The sequence below is a fragment of the Camelus ferus genome, chromosome 2 (assembly GCF_009834535.1).
Source record: "Camelus ferus isolate YT-003-E chromosome 2, BCGSAC_Cfer_1.0, whole genome shotgun sequence".
Lineage (NCBI taxonomy): Eukaryota > Metazoa > Chordata > Mammalia > Artiodactyla > Camelidae > Camelus > Camelus ferus.
Window position 1 is genome coordinate 79908044 of NC_045697.1, and position 18109 is coordinate 79926152.

Below are 18109 nucleotides of genomic sequence, written 5' to 3' on the forward strand. Positions count from 1 at the left end.
AGATTTGGCAAATGAAGTGACTAATGTTAACTAATGAGCCACTATCTATCAGGCTTTGTGCTGGGGGCTTTATGTGTGATGTTTCATCAATCAACAGAGACAAATGTTATGAGGTGGGCATTTGCCTGAGTTTACAAATGCAGGCACTGAGCCCACAAGTGGTTAAGTGATGTCCCCAGGGTCACAGATCCGTCTCTCACGTACAGGTCTTTTCTACTACAGGATTTCTTCCTGTGATGTTTGAATCTGCCTTTCAAAATTTACAATGGTGGTATCCTTTATTTTGAAGCTGAAACCTTATTGTTAATCTGCCATCGCAAATATATAAAAGAACTTCAGTCATCCTCAGATTAACGTAACATGTAGTTAAAGGAATTTTTAAGTCAAAGAGCACCACCACTAGGATTACTACTAAAACTCAATGAACTAAATAAAATAGAAAATAATTTCCAAACACCCAGGAGGGCAAAAGAGGCAACTCTTCAGCCAAAGTATTGCTGTTTCTAAATACATAAAACTCAAAGCTAGTATGGTGTATGAAAGAAGAGAAGAAACAGTATTCTCTCTTTTGCTTCTAAGCTTGAGTTTCTGGGGAGCATTCTGACATGTAACATAGAAACCAGGACTTTCTGTACCCTGTTGTATTTCTCAATGGAAAGCAATCTGGGCTGCACCAACTTTCCAAAAATATCGCCAGTGTTGGCGTGCTGAGATTCCTTAAACTGAAACTTGGATGAAAAATTTTTTCTTTATAAAATTGGTCTCAAAACTACCATGAGAATTTGGAAATTTGTTTAAAAAAAAAACCATTTGGCTTCTAATCATTTAAAGGATATGGGAGAAATTCATAAATTTTGCATAAGACAATATTATTTTTTAAAAACTTTGAGTTTTAATTTTTCTTTTCCAAATAGTTGTAAATCTGTTAACTTTATTTTTCTTAGAAGGTTAAACTGGTCATGTATTTATCTTTTTATCTCTTACACATTCAGGAAAGAGAATAAATCTTATCATTTGCTCTCTATTCTTGAAACTCGGGTATACTTATGCTTTTTTATTTAGCAATTGTTCCTAAGATCATAATATTATAAGCAAGGTTAACATCCGGATATTAAAAATAGTCTCTGTCACCATTTCATAAAAACTTATAGCCAGTTATAAGTCAATAAAATTGTCTGAAGGTTCGGATACTTGCACTATGTACAAAATTTATTGGTTACACTGCAGTGACTTCAGAATGAAGGACATCATTTATCTTTTATTGGACATAATCCCAGATATTATACTAAAGGCTAATAGTTCTTAAAGTGCTCTGATTTTTGGTCTTGACCTTTTTAACCAGTGAACTGAAAAGGTGCAAAAATATCAGTTAGTTCCTATGTTTCCTTTCTCAAAAACAGAAGGGCAAGGTCAAAGCACCATTTTCAAAATAATGTTAGTGTTCCTAAAATACCAGACCTTTACCAACAAGAAGGTACACTCAACAGTGACCTTATCATATGCTCCCATAGTTATGACTCAGACCACAAAGCCTTTCTGGAAATCACATTAAAAATGTGGGTGCTGGAATCTAAATTCTCATTTTATTCACTTACCAGCTATGTGACCCTGGGCAATCAACTTCTCCAGAACTCAACTGTTTTCTTAATTGCAAAACAGTGATCATAACAACACTGAAGTCATAGCATTGTTGTGATAATTAAATGAGATGTTTGCAAAATGCTCAGCAGAACAAGCATTCAATAAATGTTAGCAACTGGTAGTCCTTAATTATAATGAGGTCATCTTTTTATATTGATTCTCCACTTAAGCTTTAGCAAAAGTGATGCTGGTTCTCACAGGCAGGACAGAATATAAAAGGTATTGTCATAGCCTGTGTCACCAAATAGGAAAGATCACATTTAGTAGCAATTTGATAACAGTTACTGTTTATCTGAATTACTTTAAATTAAAATCTTTTTCTGGAACTAAAATCTTTTTTACAAATATCATTTGGATCTATCTGGTCTGGACCTCTCTTTTAAAATGCCAAAACAATTTTATTAGCCTGGGACTTTATAAAGGCAACAAAAATGAATAGCTGGGTATTGAATGAATGGAATATGAAAGGAACTATGTATCGTTTTCTAACAAGTTAAATGCGGTACAAATATATGTGCAAATAATCTAACTATACATCAATGGGTTTATTTTGACCCCTCATTTAGAAGCAGCAAAAGGTGGCATGTCTGTCTAGTTCTGTTTGTGTGTGTCCTTTTGTTTTTGGATTTTGCATTATTCTCTGATTTTCTTCAATACATTAATGCCAATTCTTGCTCTATACTAAGTAATGCTGATTCAGACTGGATTTGAATGATGTCTGCCAAATATTTTGAGCACCCAGAATTTTCAGTTTCAATGTTGATAGTCCTTCAATGTAAAATAATTCCAGCAGAGACTTTTCATCAACTACTTGTCCCTAGGTCTAAAAAATTTTGCCTCTCTTTGTAACAACATAAATTTGCGAAGATGTTCGATATGTAACTCTTATTTCATTTAAAAAATGCCAAGGGTAACTTCATGCAAATTATTTCTGTGACTGTCTTCTTAAATACTCTGCTGAAGTGATTTAGATTGAACAGAACAATTTATAGTCTAAGAATTATCCTGAATGCTCTCTTTCAATGACTAAAAGATGTAGATTTTAAAACAGCTCTTAGGCAGCCACTCAACCTCAGATGTTACCATCAAGCAGTCTTTCTGCCACTCTGAACACACGCTCACCCTCTGCTCCTCTGTTTAGTCAAGCATGTGCTGTAAGTTTCCTACATGCAGGCACTGTCCTAGGTGCAGTGAAGAGAGAGACAAAACCCTGCTCTCATATAGCTCACAGTCTGCAACCTGAGAGGAGGGAGCCGATCACCAAGGAAAAAAGAAAATACGTGGGAAGAGAGATGATGGTAAATGACAGTGAGAGACACTGTTGGGGAGGAGGAGGGGGAGCGGAAAGGGAGCAGCGTGTCACAGGAGGAAGGATGGTCGGAAGAAGACCCGGAGGAGTTGGACAAGGAAGCTCTGTGCTGTTTGGAGGGAGTCCCTTTTAGAGGAAGCCCTGATTGGGAGAAGCCCCAAGGAGGGCACATGCCTGGTGGATCTGAGGCCAGTGTAGCCGGAGTAGAATGAGGGAGGGGGAAGAAGCAGGAGGTCAGGGGAGAGCCGAAGGCGGCACTAGAGCACTCATAGGCTATTTCAAGAAATAGGAAATGACCATCGAAGTGAGTAGATGAGGCAGGGAGAAGGAAGAATCATTGGCAGAGAAGTCAGGAACCTGAAAGTCTAGAGTTTTGGAAAAACCACTTTCATCCATGTTGGAGAAAGTGGCAATGAACTAGTAGCTACATTCTTCAACAGATGAGGATGGGATCAAAAAGGTACAGGCTGATGGCATCTGGAGGTTTATGTAAAAGGAGGAGGAAAAATAGTTTCAAAGAACAAAGAGGATCGAGGAGCATCAGCACAGCTCCACCAGGGCCAGTGGTCACCTGGGGCAGTGTGGGGAGCTAAATACTATCCCTAGAGTAGGCTTCAGGGAAGAAGTGGCTTCAGGTTTCTTTTAAAATAAAAAGGCTAAGAGAAATGTTCAGAGAAAAGATTTAGGATACAGACACGCTGCTGATAACCACATTCATGTGTTCTAGACAACCTTCAGAAAATGGAAAATGATCAGAGACAGAGTCAGAAAAGGGGACAGCAAGGCATACAGGGGTTGCATTTGGAGGGATGAAGAGTGACTTGGTGGCTGGCACAAGCAGGGATACAGGGAATGAGAAGTTTAGTCCAACTAGATAGTGATGGTGAATTGTGGGAGTCATTTGGAGAAGGAAATGGGGCAGGGGAGTCTAGACAAGAGCCATAGACGTGGAGTCCTACCTTGGCTTCTGCTGTGGAGGGTCGACAGAGGGAAAATCTTGATCCAAACGTGTATTCAACACAGCTCTTCAGATACGCAGTCAGCCAAACACAGCTGAAGTGTGAGGTGGGGTGTAGATGCCATTCTTGCACAGTCATTTTTCTGCTTGGTTATTTCCTTTGTGCCGTTAAAAACCATCCAGCCCCTTTGCAGTAGCTGAGATTTTGCTTGCTCCTAGTCTAACGTTCTCTTCCTTTGCTGATCACTTCCTCTAAACAGTCTTTTTCTTTTCTTCTATAGAAGTTTCCAGTCCTTTCTCCTTTCCTCCCTACTGTCACAAATTTCTCTTTCTCTTTGTGTGTGTGTGTGTGTGTGTGTGTGTGTGTGTGTGTGTGTGTGTCTTGATGATCGTAAACAAGTAACCCCAAATCCTAGGGTCTCTAGTCTTTTCAAGGCCTTCTCTCTTTTGGAATAAAGAGAAAGGAAAAAAAAAAAAGGAAGCCTTGTTTCAGATGATAACTTCTTCAGATTCTTAGAAATGAAGGAAGTGGACGTATAGAAGAGAATTAAGCAGTTCTGTATTAAGAAGTGATTGATTGTCCATTAAGATGGACATGATCAGGGGCTACAGACTTTGGGCTCAAATGATATGACATTAAGTGGGTGAGAACACCCAGTGTGCTGCACATACTAATTCAGGAGACCAACTTATGGCTCTGACAGCTGCAGTTGGATAGAAGTTAATTAACAAAAATTGGGGCTGGCCATAACTGGTGATGTCACTCAAACTAGAGTAGCTGGATGGAAAAATTCTGGATAAATACTAATGAGTTTATTCCTTCCAATGTAATCAAAATTATTATTATTTCTTTAAGACAGTTCATAATTCTGTGGGAAGTAATAAAGCTTCTAATACTTAGGAAGGTTCTAGTCATGCCTTCTCAGACATCTATTCTGCTTTCTAGATGGAAAAGACCCAAGTTTTATCAGGTTATGTTTACAGCCATCTCTTGAGGCAGTATTTCTTCTACTGTGAGAAGGAGACTTTTTTGGGGCCCCTGAGAACACATCTATACATTTCAGTTTGAGAAATACTGCATTAAAATGTATGTTCCTTGAAATGATCCCTCTGAATCAATCAAGAACACAGCAATCAAGAATGCAAGAACAAGAAATTGCTATATTATATTTAATTAAATGTGATTATCCAGATGATCCAGAATATACTTCTCTTAATTTTTTTAAGATTGGCAATTAAATGAAAATATTAAATTGAAAAAATTCTCAGAGAGTTCTGAGATCCTTAAGAACAAACACATCCAAGGATTCTAGGCTGAGAAAGGCTACTTTAGATTAAGTGTTTCTCTTAGGGACTTATTTGCTCTTATACATGCTAATGTTAACCAGCTTCAGCCTCAGAGAGCGCACTTTTCCTGACTGTGTTTCCAAAGGCCAGAGATGGGTGTATTTGTGCCTGACTTGTCCATGCACTGACCACATTTACTGACAAAATGTACAGTGACTGGAGGAAGTAAGCAAACTCCCGTGTGCCTCTGCGTGGTATGTACTATTCATTAACTCGTCCATTGTAGGAATATTGCCTGAAGTATCTTCCTCTTGTGCTAGGCACTGTGTTAGGGGTAGAGGTTACAAAGGTGAATAGATTTGACTTTTCTTCATGGGAGGCCTTGTTGGGAAGATAAACAGGAAACACAAAGCACAATCAGTTGTGGAAAGAAACAAATTTTGTGACCGTTCAGAGGATAAAGTGACTAAACCAGCTTGTGTATCAGACAAACCTGAAATTGATACTGAATGCAATTTCCAGGAATTATTTTATAATGATGGTGAGCAGAGTGTTGGTGTGGTACTTGGAAGACTCCTATAAGCTAACTTTTGTTGTTTGATGGCTTCCTCCTCACTCTTCCCATGTTCTTTTAGACTCCAGCAAGCCAAATTTGGATTATTTTTAATTAAAATTGTTAAAAGTGTGTGTAGGGGGGAGGGGAGATTAGAAGTCATTGTAATTCTCTAATAACATGACAAGATTTTTGTATGAGTACCTTGAAATGTACTTGGTTCCTAGCACAATGTTTGGCATACAATAAACGTTCAAAAAAGTTTTAATAGGTGAATAATTGATATTCAGTTATTTTTTGATATTCAGTTATTATTTATTGAATTTAAGCTTTCTCTAATCTATATTCATTTAAAACTCTGTACCATGTTTTTATCTGAACATAATATTTCATCCAAAACTGTTTCCTCTCTTGTGCCACATTATGGGTCAGAGGACACAGCACATACTGGGATAAGGTCTAGAACCTTTTTAGGTTCCATTCTCCCTTCTTGCTTCCCCCCCTTTGAGACCCCACCCATCCATCTCTCTCTCACTTCAGTCTCACTCTTGGCCCACATATCCACTTCAGGCTGCCCCACTAGGGAATTTTCTCATTTCATTTTTTTAAAAAAGATTACTGGTTGATTCTGATACACACTCCTTCCCCTGCTTGATGATCTTGATAAATTCTGTGTTGGAAGGAGAAAATCCATGATTTTAATGCCCTCTTTTAAGATGAGTTGATGTAAATGTGAAATGAGCCAGTGATAAATATACAAAGAGAAGACAGTCTCGTAGATGTTTTCTTTAAATCTTCTGGAAATTATACTCTCATTACTTGTCAGCTAAGAGCCAAAGAATTTTATTACTGTAAGTAACTTAAGGGATCAACAACCAAACCCTTTTCCTCCATTTTTACTTTAAATTAAAACAGCTAAGCTTGGCATGGATATGATACTATAACATTCTAGAAATCATTATAGAATTCCTTTCTAATTTTGATACATTTAGAGATTATATGTCTAGAAGACTAAGGCAAATAATTTTCTTCCTTAATTGCTGACTTATTATGAGAGATGGGGATATTTTTATTCTGAAGAATATCAAATAGAGTTAATGAGAAACTGAAGTCTAAAGAAAGTGAAATAGGATTATAATACAGGGTCCATAGCTTTTTTATTTTTTTAACTGTAGGGGTTAAGAGTGCAGTTTGTGAGCTAGAATCACTGAGTAGCTCCTAACTCATAATGTTCGATTCAGAGTTAAATGAGTTAATGCAATTAAAAACTTAGAACCAAGCCTGACATGAGAATAAACTCTAATAAGTTTCAGTTATTATTTAAATAATTTGCTGCTGACTTTTAAATTTAATGTTTAAATCTCTTTAAACCATGACTATTTATGGTAAGTAGCTCAAATAGTTTGCTGTCTTTGAGCTTCATGCTAAATCGGATGTTTTGCTTTAGCACATGTTAAGTCAAATGCTAAAGAAATAATTGTATCTATCATTTCTCATAAAATTAACTTAATCAAAGAAAGGAGACCATGTGAAAGTGACATTTAAATTAAGAGAGTTAAAACTCAGTAGTAAAATAGCAGCTTTTTGAATTGTTGATAGAATGACTATGAGTGGACCAGGTTCCTGTTTGCTTTTTAGCTTTCATTAGAATTCAAAATTCTTTTTAAAATAATCATGTCTGCACAAATTAATGATATTCCCAACCCAGGTAAACATTATATGTTAGACTCAAAAATACTCCATTCAATTCCTCATCTTTCACCAAATCTCTGTGATAGAAAACAGAAGGAGAGAGTTAGGAATGTATGTGAATTTGTTAGAACCTCACACCTAGAGCTGAGCTTACTGATTAACTGGCACGTGTATATTAGTTATAGATTTGTCCTAAGATGCAAAACAGTTTAATGCATTTTGGTGCAATCATTTAACCTTCATGGGTGTTTAGCTGTATCTTTTATAATCTGTTCCTCAACTTTTCCAGCGGGACTAATCCACACCTTTTCCATATGTGCCAGAAATGTAACTAGTGCTCAAATGGTTCTGTCAGGTTTTTATTGACTATCTGTTCTACCTGAGGTTTAATCCACTGGTTTTATATGATCATAGAAGAGCAATCAATGGACAAAATATCTCATAAAATCAGCACGAGAAATGGAGAACAAACCTTATTGTAAAATTTGATGGTAAACAAAATGTTATAATATTATTTTATAAAAATTTAATAAGAGTGCTAAACAAAAAAGATAACTCTGCCCCTCAAGGTGGATAATGTGCACATGGCTGTTTTAAAGTTGTATTAAGACCTTATTTTTTTAAACTATGTGGTATATTTAGTCATTTTAATGATACTATATAGAAATAGCATTATTCTAAAAATTGTAGGTCAGGGTGACATCTTGCCTGGGACTCACAGATGTACAGGCCCAATCAATACTTTGTTTCCAATAAGCCAGCTCAATAAATATTTGTTGGTTATTTCAAAAGACTCAAGTTCATATTATTTTATTAACATTAATTTACATAAAGCGAATATCAAAGACTTATCAATAGTAGCCTGCTTTGGTTGGTTACTATTCAGGTTGCTGCCACAGCAATGGCAGCAGCTGGCAGGACAGCTCTGGGATTCCCGGGTTCGAGAGGACCTGTGGTCCTGGGCCCTGGCCCCGGCACTCGGGCAAGGGCAGCAAGGAGTGCTTGAAAGAGATGGAGGCAGAGATGGCCCTGTTTGAGCAGGAAGTTTTGGGGCTCTCATAACCAGAATTCCAACTGGTATGCCTGCGGCACCCATGGTGCCCACAGTCCCCACAGTAGAGTCGCTGCTGTGATCCCAGCAGTTCCTGTGATCTGCCCAATGATTATAGCCAACACCAGCAGGTCAAACAGACTCTCTAGACCCACACAGCTGCTGCAGCCACAGGGGTTCCTCCCAAGATAGGTGACCCTCCTTTTGTGGACTCAGGTGCATTTGGTGATTGGAGTCACCTAGACAGTCTAGAGGCTTGAGAAGCCACATTCCTGCCAGAGCAGCTGTGGCCCCCCAGAGGGGTCCTACTTCACATCCAGCCTTAGTCTTCCACGTGCTACAGAGAGCACATTCTGCTCTTTCCTCTGCAGCAGGTGGTCCTCACCCCATGGCCCTGTGGCCCCCTCTCCAGGCCCTCATGGGCCCCTTTTCTGCTTGGACCAACCCCTGGGCCACCTCTAATGCTGCCACTGATGGCTCGGGGTGCTGGGACCCTTCTCTGGGCTCCATGGCTGCCCTGAGGCCTCCTCTAGAAGACCCAGCAACAACCCAAGAGCTGGGTGTTGAGAGCTGGGACTGATTCTGCAAGAGAAGGAAGAGGCAGTGGTGGTGGCAGCAGCTGGGCTGGAGGAGCCTGGTACATTGGTGGCTGCAGGGGCAGAAGCCACCCTAGCTAGTCCTGCAGACTTTGGATCCTGGCTACCACTGGCCCTGACCATGGCTTTGCCTGAGTCCCTGTCCCTCCTGCTAGAAGCAGTCTGCCAGGCCTACTGTGCATTCCTGAACTCCTGGTCCCAGTGTTTGTGGTCCCAGACCCCCTGCCCTGGCCTCACAGCTCTCTAGATCCCAGAGCCCTGGGGTGAGGATAGAAGGAAGTAAAGCTGGATAAATTGAAACATAACATTCCAGTGGCAACTGGGAGCAGCCGGGAGGACATCAGCCTGCTGGAGTGGGATGCAGATGACTTCAGATCTCCTGTGGGGATCTGGCAACGAAGAGGAACTGACATCTTGGAACTCACCTTTAGCCCCTTCCCACCCTTGCATGAGGCTAACGTGATCCCTGACAAGTGCATGGTCAAGACTAAGGGGTATGACTTCCTTAGCTTTAAGGACCCCAGTGACAGTGTTCACACCCTGTGTGAAATAAATATGAAGTATGTAGGCTTGCGCCCCACCCAGCTGCATCAGCATCCGTGCAAGGACTGGAATCTGGACATTGCGTGTAAGAAGCAGAAGGAGAAGACACTGGGCCAGAGATAGGATCTGTGGCCAGACACCCACTCCCTCTTGGCTGGGCACTGGCTTCTCTCTGCAGTTCTGTGTGGAAAACTCACAACTGTCCCTTCACCCATCCTCCCCAAAACAGTTCTAGTAAATTTACATTCATTGCCCCCCATCCTCTCAAAAAAGGCTAAAGCAGTGACTTTAGCACATAACTGGTGCTCATAAATGTTTGTTTATTGTCATCGTCATCATTTTTCATCATCGTTATTCTTCACAGATAAGACCATTAGAGGACAGAGAGGTTAGGTGATTTGCCCAGATCCACACTTCTGGTTAGTAGCTGAGCAAGGACAAGTTTGCATTTCTTATCATTCCCAACACCACATTATTATGCCTCCAGGTGACCACACTGCCTTCACAAAAAAAAGAAGAAGAAGAAGAAGAAGAAGAAGCAAGATAAAAGATAAAAAAGAAGGGAAGAAAGAAAAACGAAACCCTCTCCCCAGACACATTCAGTCAGTTGCATAGAAATAAGAAACATTCAACCTTTTAACAACTGTAAAAGGAAAGATTTCCAAATCTTCTTTAACTCAGTGACAAGGGTTCACTTTCATTGCTTCATCTAAATTCTTTTTACTGCCTATTTATCTGTTTTCCTCCAGATTTGCTTCAGTAGAATTATAATACCAATGACTTTTATTCTCAAGCACACTGAGTATATTAATTCTCTGCTTTGCATACTGTTTTTCAGGTTTAATTAATTCTTGGATTTTTCTCTTAACATTTTGTTTTTGATTTTTAAATCATTTAAAATTTTCTAAGTTTTTCCCAAAATGTCTGTCAGTATTTTGAGTCACTGAGCAGTCTAATTACCATCAACCACGTTAATAAAAGTATAGTTGTTGTCTATAAATCCTGCAAGACAGGGAGTACATGAAACTAAGTGAGCATAGCACTTGGCATAGTGCTGTTTCAAGATACCAAAGGACTGAAAATGTTTTACAATAAAGTATTGGTAGCACAACATATACATACACATACTCACTTGTGTTCTGTAATTCTGATATTATTAAAAATGATACAAGAAGGGGCTTCAAGATGGCAGAATAGAAGGAGGCAGAGCTCACCTCCTCCCACAAATACATCAAAAATATATTGACATGTGGAAAAATTCTCACAGAATACCTGCTGAACTCTGGCAGAAGATCTTATACAGCAAAGCTACAAAAAAAACTCCACAAAACCGGATAAACAGCAAGGTCCTACTGTATAGCACAGGGAACTATATTCAGTAGCTTATAATAATGTATAATGAAAAAGAATATGAAAAAGAATACATATATGTATGTATAACTGAGTCACTATGCTGTACACCAGAAACTAACTCAACACTGTAAATCAACTCTACTTAAATTTAAAAAAAATGAGAGGGAAGGATATAGCTCAGTGGTAGAGTGTGTGCTTAGCATGTACAAGATCCTGGGTTCAATCCCCAGTACCTACATTAAAAAAATAATAATAAATTAATAAACCTAATTGCCTCCCTCCACCAAAAAAGAAGTATTTAAAAATGAAACTAAATAAGACAAAAGCAAAATGAAGTAAAAAGAAGAGAGGAATAAGGACTTGTGTTACTTAATTCTGATGGATACTGAATTTATGCTATGTTTCCTGTAAACTAGTGAAAAAAGCCAAACACATTGAATTATGTAATTTTCCTAAATTAAAGATTAGTGAAAACAAGCATAGAGGCTTTTCCTATTCTAAACTTTTTCCTGTTATTGAACTCAACTATAATTCATCAAGAGATCCCATATAAAATAGACATAAGGACATTAATATTGCTCAAATGGACATTTCTTATATCTGCTTTATATGAAAACCAAATGTGTAGTAATATTTCATGATGCAGAGAAGCCATTTCTGTAGTGGATAGAGATAACATGCCCGAGGTACATTGCTTTTTGGTGATGTCACTGACCATCTACCCTGATACTAATCTTGCAGAATGGATAGTTCATGTTTCTGTTCAATATAAGTTATCTCAGAACACTCTTTGGTCAGAACTCAGTACACTCATGATGAGTGTTCTAATAAATGCAGAAACTGACAGTATCTTATGCTGTGATACAAAAAAAGACCTGTGTGCCTCAAACACTGTATGTATAGGAGGCACTACTGGGAAAGTACCAGGCTCTGTCCTGTATTTGAACCCAAACATAAAAGGTGTGACCTGTTTTGCATATCTACCTCCTTCCCACCTGCACAAAGTGAAAAAATATCTAACAACAAAACATCCTTTGGAATGTGGGCCATTATTGCTAATTGACTTTGGTAAGCGGGAAGAGGATTAGTGTAGCTCCTGGGGGAAATTTGAATTTTAGAAACATAACGTGAAGGACTCACCAAAATGGGTTAACTGCAAAGTATATTCTCAGGGAGTTAGCTGAGTCCTATTGAATGGGTTTATTTATCACTTGCCATTTAAAATATGATTAATTTATATGTTAGCTCACATTCACAAGATAAAACATTTTGGTGTTAAGTCCAGTTGATGCCGAGTTGTTTTTTTCTGATAACAATTACCCAACATACTCAGTTGCTAATTAAATATATTTTTGGCTAGAAATTATAAAATCAAAACATTAGTGTAAAGACAGTTACTTATCTTTTATTTCCTACGGTTGAAAGACATGAATTCCATGATATGACAGCAGTCCCAATTGGATTGCATTTTAAAAGAGGGCAGATTAAAAATTTAGAACATTTATAATTAGAATTTCAACCATCATCTGTGTCTTTATAACCACTCTAATTTTAGTAGGCAGTGTTACAGAAATTGAAGACACATGTATGTCCTGAATTTGACTTACATATTATGCATGGTTTAGTTTCTGAACTAATCCCTCATATAGAAATTTTTAATTATATTCTTGGTGATTTTTTAAATAAAATGCAACTATATTGTAGTGGTTTGTAGTGGGATCGTTGTGTCCCACCAATAGGTACTTTATTCTCATAAAATTCTTTTAATTTAGAGCCTCAGCCTTGTAATTAATTGAGAAGAAAGCTGGCCAGTTATTGAAAAAAATACTCTATCCTGTTTTGTGGATTTGAATGTTTTTTGTTTTTTGTTTTGTGGGTTTGTATTAAACTGAGGTCAGCTACATTTTGAAATCATGAAAAGAAAGCTCTGTGGGGTAAACTAAGATAAACAGTTTGACATCAGAGGGCTCCTTAGGATAACCTCTCCTGAAACTGTTTAATTTAAATATTTATTTCAATTTCATAAGCTTTTAGATTATGTCAACTATATTCTATTTGAGATGGTGTCTTGTTAACTTTAATTTTAAAAACATTGTATCCATATTTATTGAGAAATAAAAATAGGAAGTTTAGTATTCTAGTAGTCTGGTCACAGCAAGTTAAAGCTTGCAACTGAGCTAATGCTGTAGCGGGAGAGGAGGGCTATCTCTCAGAGGGGAGGCTGAGAAGAGTATTGTAAAACTCCAACTTCAGAAAATTGGTCACTCGTGGAATCAAAGAAAAATGTACACCTTTTAAAAATCTTAATTCTCAAACCTTTCTATTTTAAATTTGTAGAAAGTTACATTCAGAATGCACTCTTGAGATCATTTTCAAGCCAGTGCAGAGGACTTGTTTTAAATAATGGATTGATGATTAGTTAATAATGCTTGACCCTTTATTAAAAATGTAAACAAGATTCCCTGTAGATTTATCCCACATGCTGCCCATGTTATAGCATTTTAGAGATAAGTGAAAACCAGATTCAGTTTACTGTACCTTAGAGTAATTGGCAATAGGGGAGACATTTTTCCAGTTCATCTGGCCTGGGTTAGCAGGGGAAGGGTGGAGTGTGGAGCTGCAAAAAAGCCCTGATATATATTATTTGTGGATTTACATAGTAAAATATTTCCATGACAGGAAAGGAAGTTGTGATACTGGGAAATACTGGGAAATTAAGAAACTAGGAGAGAAGTCACCAACAAATATTGAAGAAATGCTTTCTTCTTCTGTTCCTTTTCCTCCTCATCTTTCAGCTGATTACAGCTCAGAAGCCATGGGCTTAGTCCAGGAAGATCTGATCTGTTTGGGGTGGTTAAAGGGCTCCAGAAAGCTTAAGGTGGGAAATCCTCCATGTTTCCTCAGCTGGCAGTTTCAATTTACAGATTACACTTTTTTTTTAAAGTTAAATATACATTGACATAAGATCAAATAATTTCTAAAAAGTAAAAGTGATCCAATGGGAAAATTCTAATGGAGTATAAAAGTCACCAGAAAGGAATTTTTTTTTAACTGAAAGATAGAGAATTGCAGAAGAACAAATAAAATGATTCCCTATTCCTCCAGTCTTGGAGAGGAACTTCATAAAAAATGGATCCATACAGAAAGTCACACATGGAGAGATTTTGTTATTTGAGCAAGATAACTGTTTGTCCCTTAAGTCAGAATTTACTAATAATTATATGGCATCATATTTTAGAAAGAAGATAACAATTCCTGGGCAGAATAAATCCAGTTGTTCCCTAGGCACCTGGAAAAAATAGCTCCAAACCATGTATCTTTATTCCCATTTTGACAAAAATACTAAAAAAATAGCTTATAAATTCCAGGGACTACTCAATCTTTTTCTCTCAAATATATTACATTGTGTTGATTATTTACAAACATAATCTTTATCAAGATATTCTGTTATGCTCTCTTTATATTCATTCACTCATCCAACAGTATTTATAGAGTAGATACTATGTGTCAAGCCTGGGGCTGAGAGCTAGGTGAAGAAATCACTGGACTACAGGGTCCCTTCGGACTCTCAGGTTCTGAAATCTCAGATGGAGTCAGAGATAGGAATTGAGGAAAAGGAAAGGCAACTTCTTGCAATAAACACTTCAAAATGCAAAATTCTTTAAGTGTTAATTTGCTATGCCATTTAGACAATTCCCAATGATTGGAACATTTGATTCTTACTGACTGAAGTAATAGATCCACGCTCCAAAAGCATTTTAAGTAATGGCTCATGAGACAGAGTAAAAGATTTCTTCCTGTAAACAAATTAGGAAAACTGATAGAGGTCATGCTGAAGAATGTGTAAAATAAAAAAGATACCAGGAAAGCTTAGTTAGCCTCTTAAAAATTCCTACCCTATGGTCATACTTGACTGTTAGAATGAGTTTACTGTTTGTGAAGTAGATTACATCTACTTAAATTAAATACTTCCTGTTACCAAAGAGACTGGGTGTGGAGTAATTGGCTCAGAAGACGACTTTAAAATGTAACACTTTCCTTGGTCTAGTAAAGGGAGTGAAGATTAATTTTTCTTTGTTGAATCATTTGTGTATAGTCAACACCATTAACATCATTTGCATGCTGATAGAATGCAGGTGTCATAAAGCTCCATCTTCTTCAAGTTTCATTATATTGTTGATTCATTTGTTAAATTCTCTAGGAATGTACCTAATAATAAATTTCAAAAATGCTTTAATACTTATCACGTTGTGCCAGTAAATATATAGAAACCACAACATGCGTGTATTAATAATACAACTATGTTGGTGAGAAACCAGGACCAAGTTTTATAAAGAAAAACAAATATTACTTTATTTTTGGCGGGGCAGCAAGCGGGAAGCACCACCGTTCGCGCCCCGGTGCCACTCCCGGTGGCTGCGGTCCACGCGCCCCGCGCCGCCCTCTCGGAGGCAGAATGAGCCAGGCGCAGCCAGTTTGTGGCACGCAGCTTCGCGGCGGACTGCAAGGACTTCATCTACGGTGTGTCTTTCGTTTTCCACGGGCGGCGAATGGCCACCTGCTCCAGCGACCAGAGCAGTCAAGGTCTGCGGTGAAAGTGGGGACTGGCATTGCGCGGCTAGCTGGAAGACACGTAGTGGATCTGTGTGGCGTGTGACATGGCCCCATCCTGAATTTGGACAGGTTTTGGCCTCCTGTTCTTTTGACCGAACAGCTGCCGTATGGGAAGAAACACTATGAGAGTCGAATGACAAACTATGAGGACGGAGCCACTGGGTGAAGAGGACAACTCTAGTGGACAGTAGAATGTCCATTACCAATGTGAAATTCGCTCCTAAGCACATGGGCTTCATGTTAGCGACCTGCTCAGCAGATGGTATCGTGAGGGTGTATGAGGCACCAGATGTCATGAACCTTAGCCAGTGGTCTCTGCAGCACAAGATCTCAAGCAAGCTGAGCTGCAGCTGTATTTCTTGGAACCCTTCAAGCTGTGGTGCTCACCCGCCATGATCGCGGTAGTAAGTGACGACAGCAGTCCAAACGCAATGGCCAAGGTTCAAATTTTCAAATTTAGTGAAAACACCAGGAAATATGCAAAAGCTGAAACCCTTATGACAGTCACAGAGCCTGTACATGAGATTGCATTTGCTCCAAACTTGGGAAGGTCTTTCCACATTCTAGCCATAGCAACCAAAGATGTGAGGAGTTTTACATTAAAGCCTGTGGGCAGGAAAGAACTTACATCCTCTGGTGGGCTGACAAAATTTGAAATCCACGTAGTAGGCTCGGTTTGATAATCACAATTCTCAGGTCTGGCGAGTGAGTTGGAATATAATAGGTGTAGTGCTGGCATCCTCAGGCGATGATGGCTGTATGAGACTATGGAAAGCTAATTACATGGACAATTGGAAATGTACCGGAATCCTCAAAGGTAATGGGAGCCTGGTCAGTGGGAGTTCTCAGCAGGGAAGCTCAAATCCTCCCGTAGGGTCCAGTGTCCCAAATCTTCCAAATTCATTAAATGGATCTCCTGCTGGCAGAAAGCACAGCTGAGTCCCAGCTACCTGGAGTAACTTGCTGTTTTGCTGCTTGTTGCATGCACACAGGAATGAAAAGCCACCTCGTTTTCCCCTTACTCAGCACCGTTTGACCTCTCCCAAGATACACCAGCGGCCTGCTTCCTACTAAACACAATCCAAAAGGCAAAAGGCCTTTAAAAATACAGTGTACATTTTTTTCCTTTTCTTTTCTTTTCTTTTTCTTTCTTTCTTTTTTTTTTTGTACTAGACAGTTTATTGACACTATTTGAAACTTTCCAAATACAAACGGAGAGGCTTTTTGTTGAGACATGGTCACAAAAACAATTTTTTGAAATGTTCTAAAACTAACATGGGTTTTAAAATGAAAGGATGTTACTATCATCCTTATTAGTCGTTGGGAGGAGGGAAAATATCACTTTATTCCATCTGAAAAATATATACAGGCTTATGTCTTTTATTGTCTAAAACAATAAGCTAAGATGAATTTCTATAATTTTAATTTGAAGATTGAATAAATATTTTGCATAGAGATAAAAGATTACTTTATTTTTGAGTCAAATATATGAGCCTGAATGCTTTTCATAAGAAAATCATTAAGTGTAAGATGTACAATGATCACAAACAGGAAATCTTCCATATAGCAGTTTGTATTTGTATTTTTTTACACGTATGACAAGATCTAGTTTCAGACTTTATGTCAGTGTAATACATGTAGATATCATTTTAGTGAAATTTTCAAATTTTTTTTTCAATGCAATGGTGACTAATTTATTTTTCAGAAATTTAGATAGGTGGGAAACCAGATATTACAGTACTATCAGGGATTATAAAATAACTTGAATTTTTGGAAAAAAAACTCAAGACAAATTAGTGACATAGTACTTAATGTCTTTTAAGTACAATGTTGTCATTACAAAGTTGTGTTACCTTAGAAATTGTCCTACGGGTCTATTCACTTTTTGTGAAAAGGGTATTTCCCTACCATTTGTTTTAATACTTTTATACCTTACTTAAAATACTTAAAATACCTTATTAGGAGATTTATTTAAAGCTTTCTATGTTCTAAAACTGGACAGAATTTTATTTCTGGCTGGCACAACAAATGATACAGGGTTGATCTTTTTTTTTTTTTTCCTTCCTCACTGGAAAAGTATTTAGATATTTCTTAGTCTAAAAGGAAATTTGTTGAAATGAAGTTGCCAAATCCACATTTCTTATGAATCCACATTTCTTACCTCTTTGCCTCTCTGAATTAAAACCACTGGAAATTAGTCTCTCTGAAATTAGTAGCTTCGAGCTAATGCAAAAAGAAAGAGAAAATGAAGGGATGAGAGTCTGTCCTCTGGGTTATATTCTTGCATAAGGTCAGCAACTGTCTACCTCGTCGTTACCCACTTCTGAGCCTTGTTTGCCTCTGTTCTAGAATGGACTCAACGCTCTCCATCTGGCTGCCAAGGAGGGCCATGTGGGGCTGGTTCAGGAGCTGCTGGGAAGAGGGTCTGCTGTGGACTCTGCCACTAAGGTAATGTTCATGCTGGTAGAATTTATTTCCTTGGAAGAGAGGAAGTGATTTACTGCTTCTTTTC

The 18109-nt window shown here is 38.1% G+C and overlaps 1 protein-coding gene and 1 pseudogene across 1 annotated transcript in view; both read left to right on the plus strand.

Annotated features, from left to right (window-relative positions):
• The window catches only part of ANK2 (ankyrin 2), a 310369-nt gene that overhangs the window by 120830 nt on the left and 171430 nt on the right, over nucleotides 1–18109 (plus strand). Inside the window, 1 exon segment of the mRNA XM_006174671.3 lies at nucleotides 17947–18045. Within this exon segment, the coding sequence (XP_006174733.2) occupies nucleotides 17947–18045 (99 nt within the window).
• Nucleotides 8299–9882, plus strand: LOC116658012 (annotated as a pseudogene).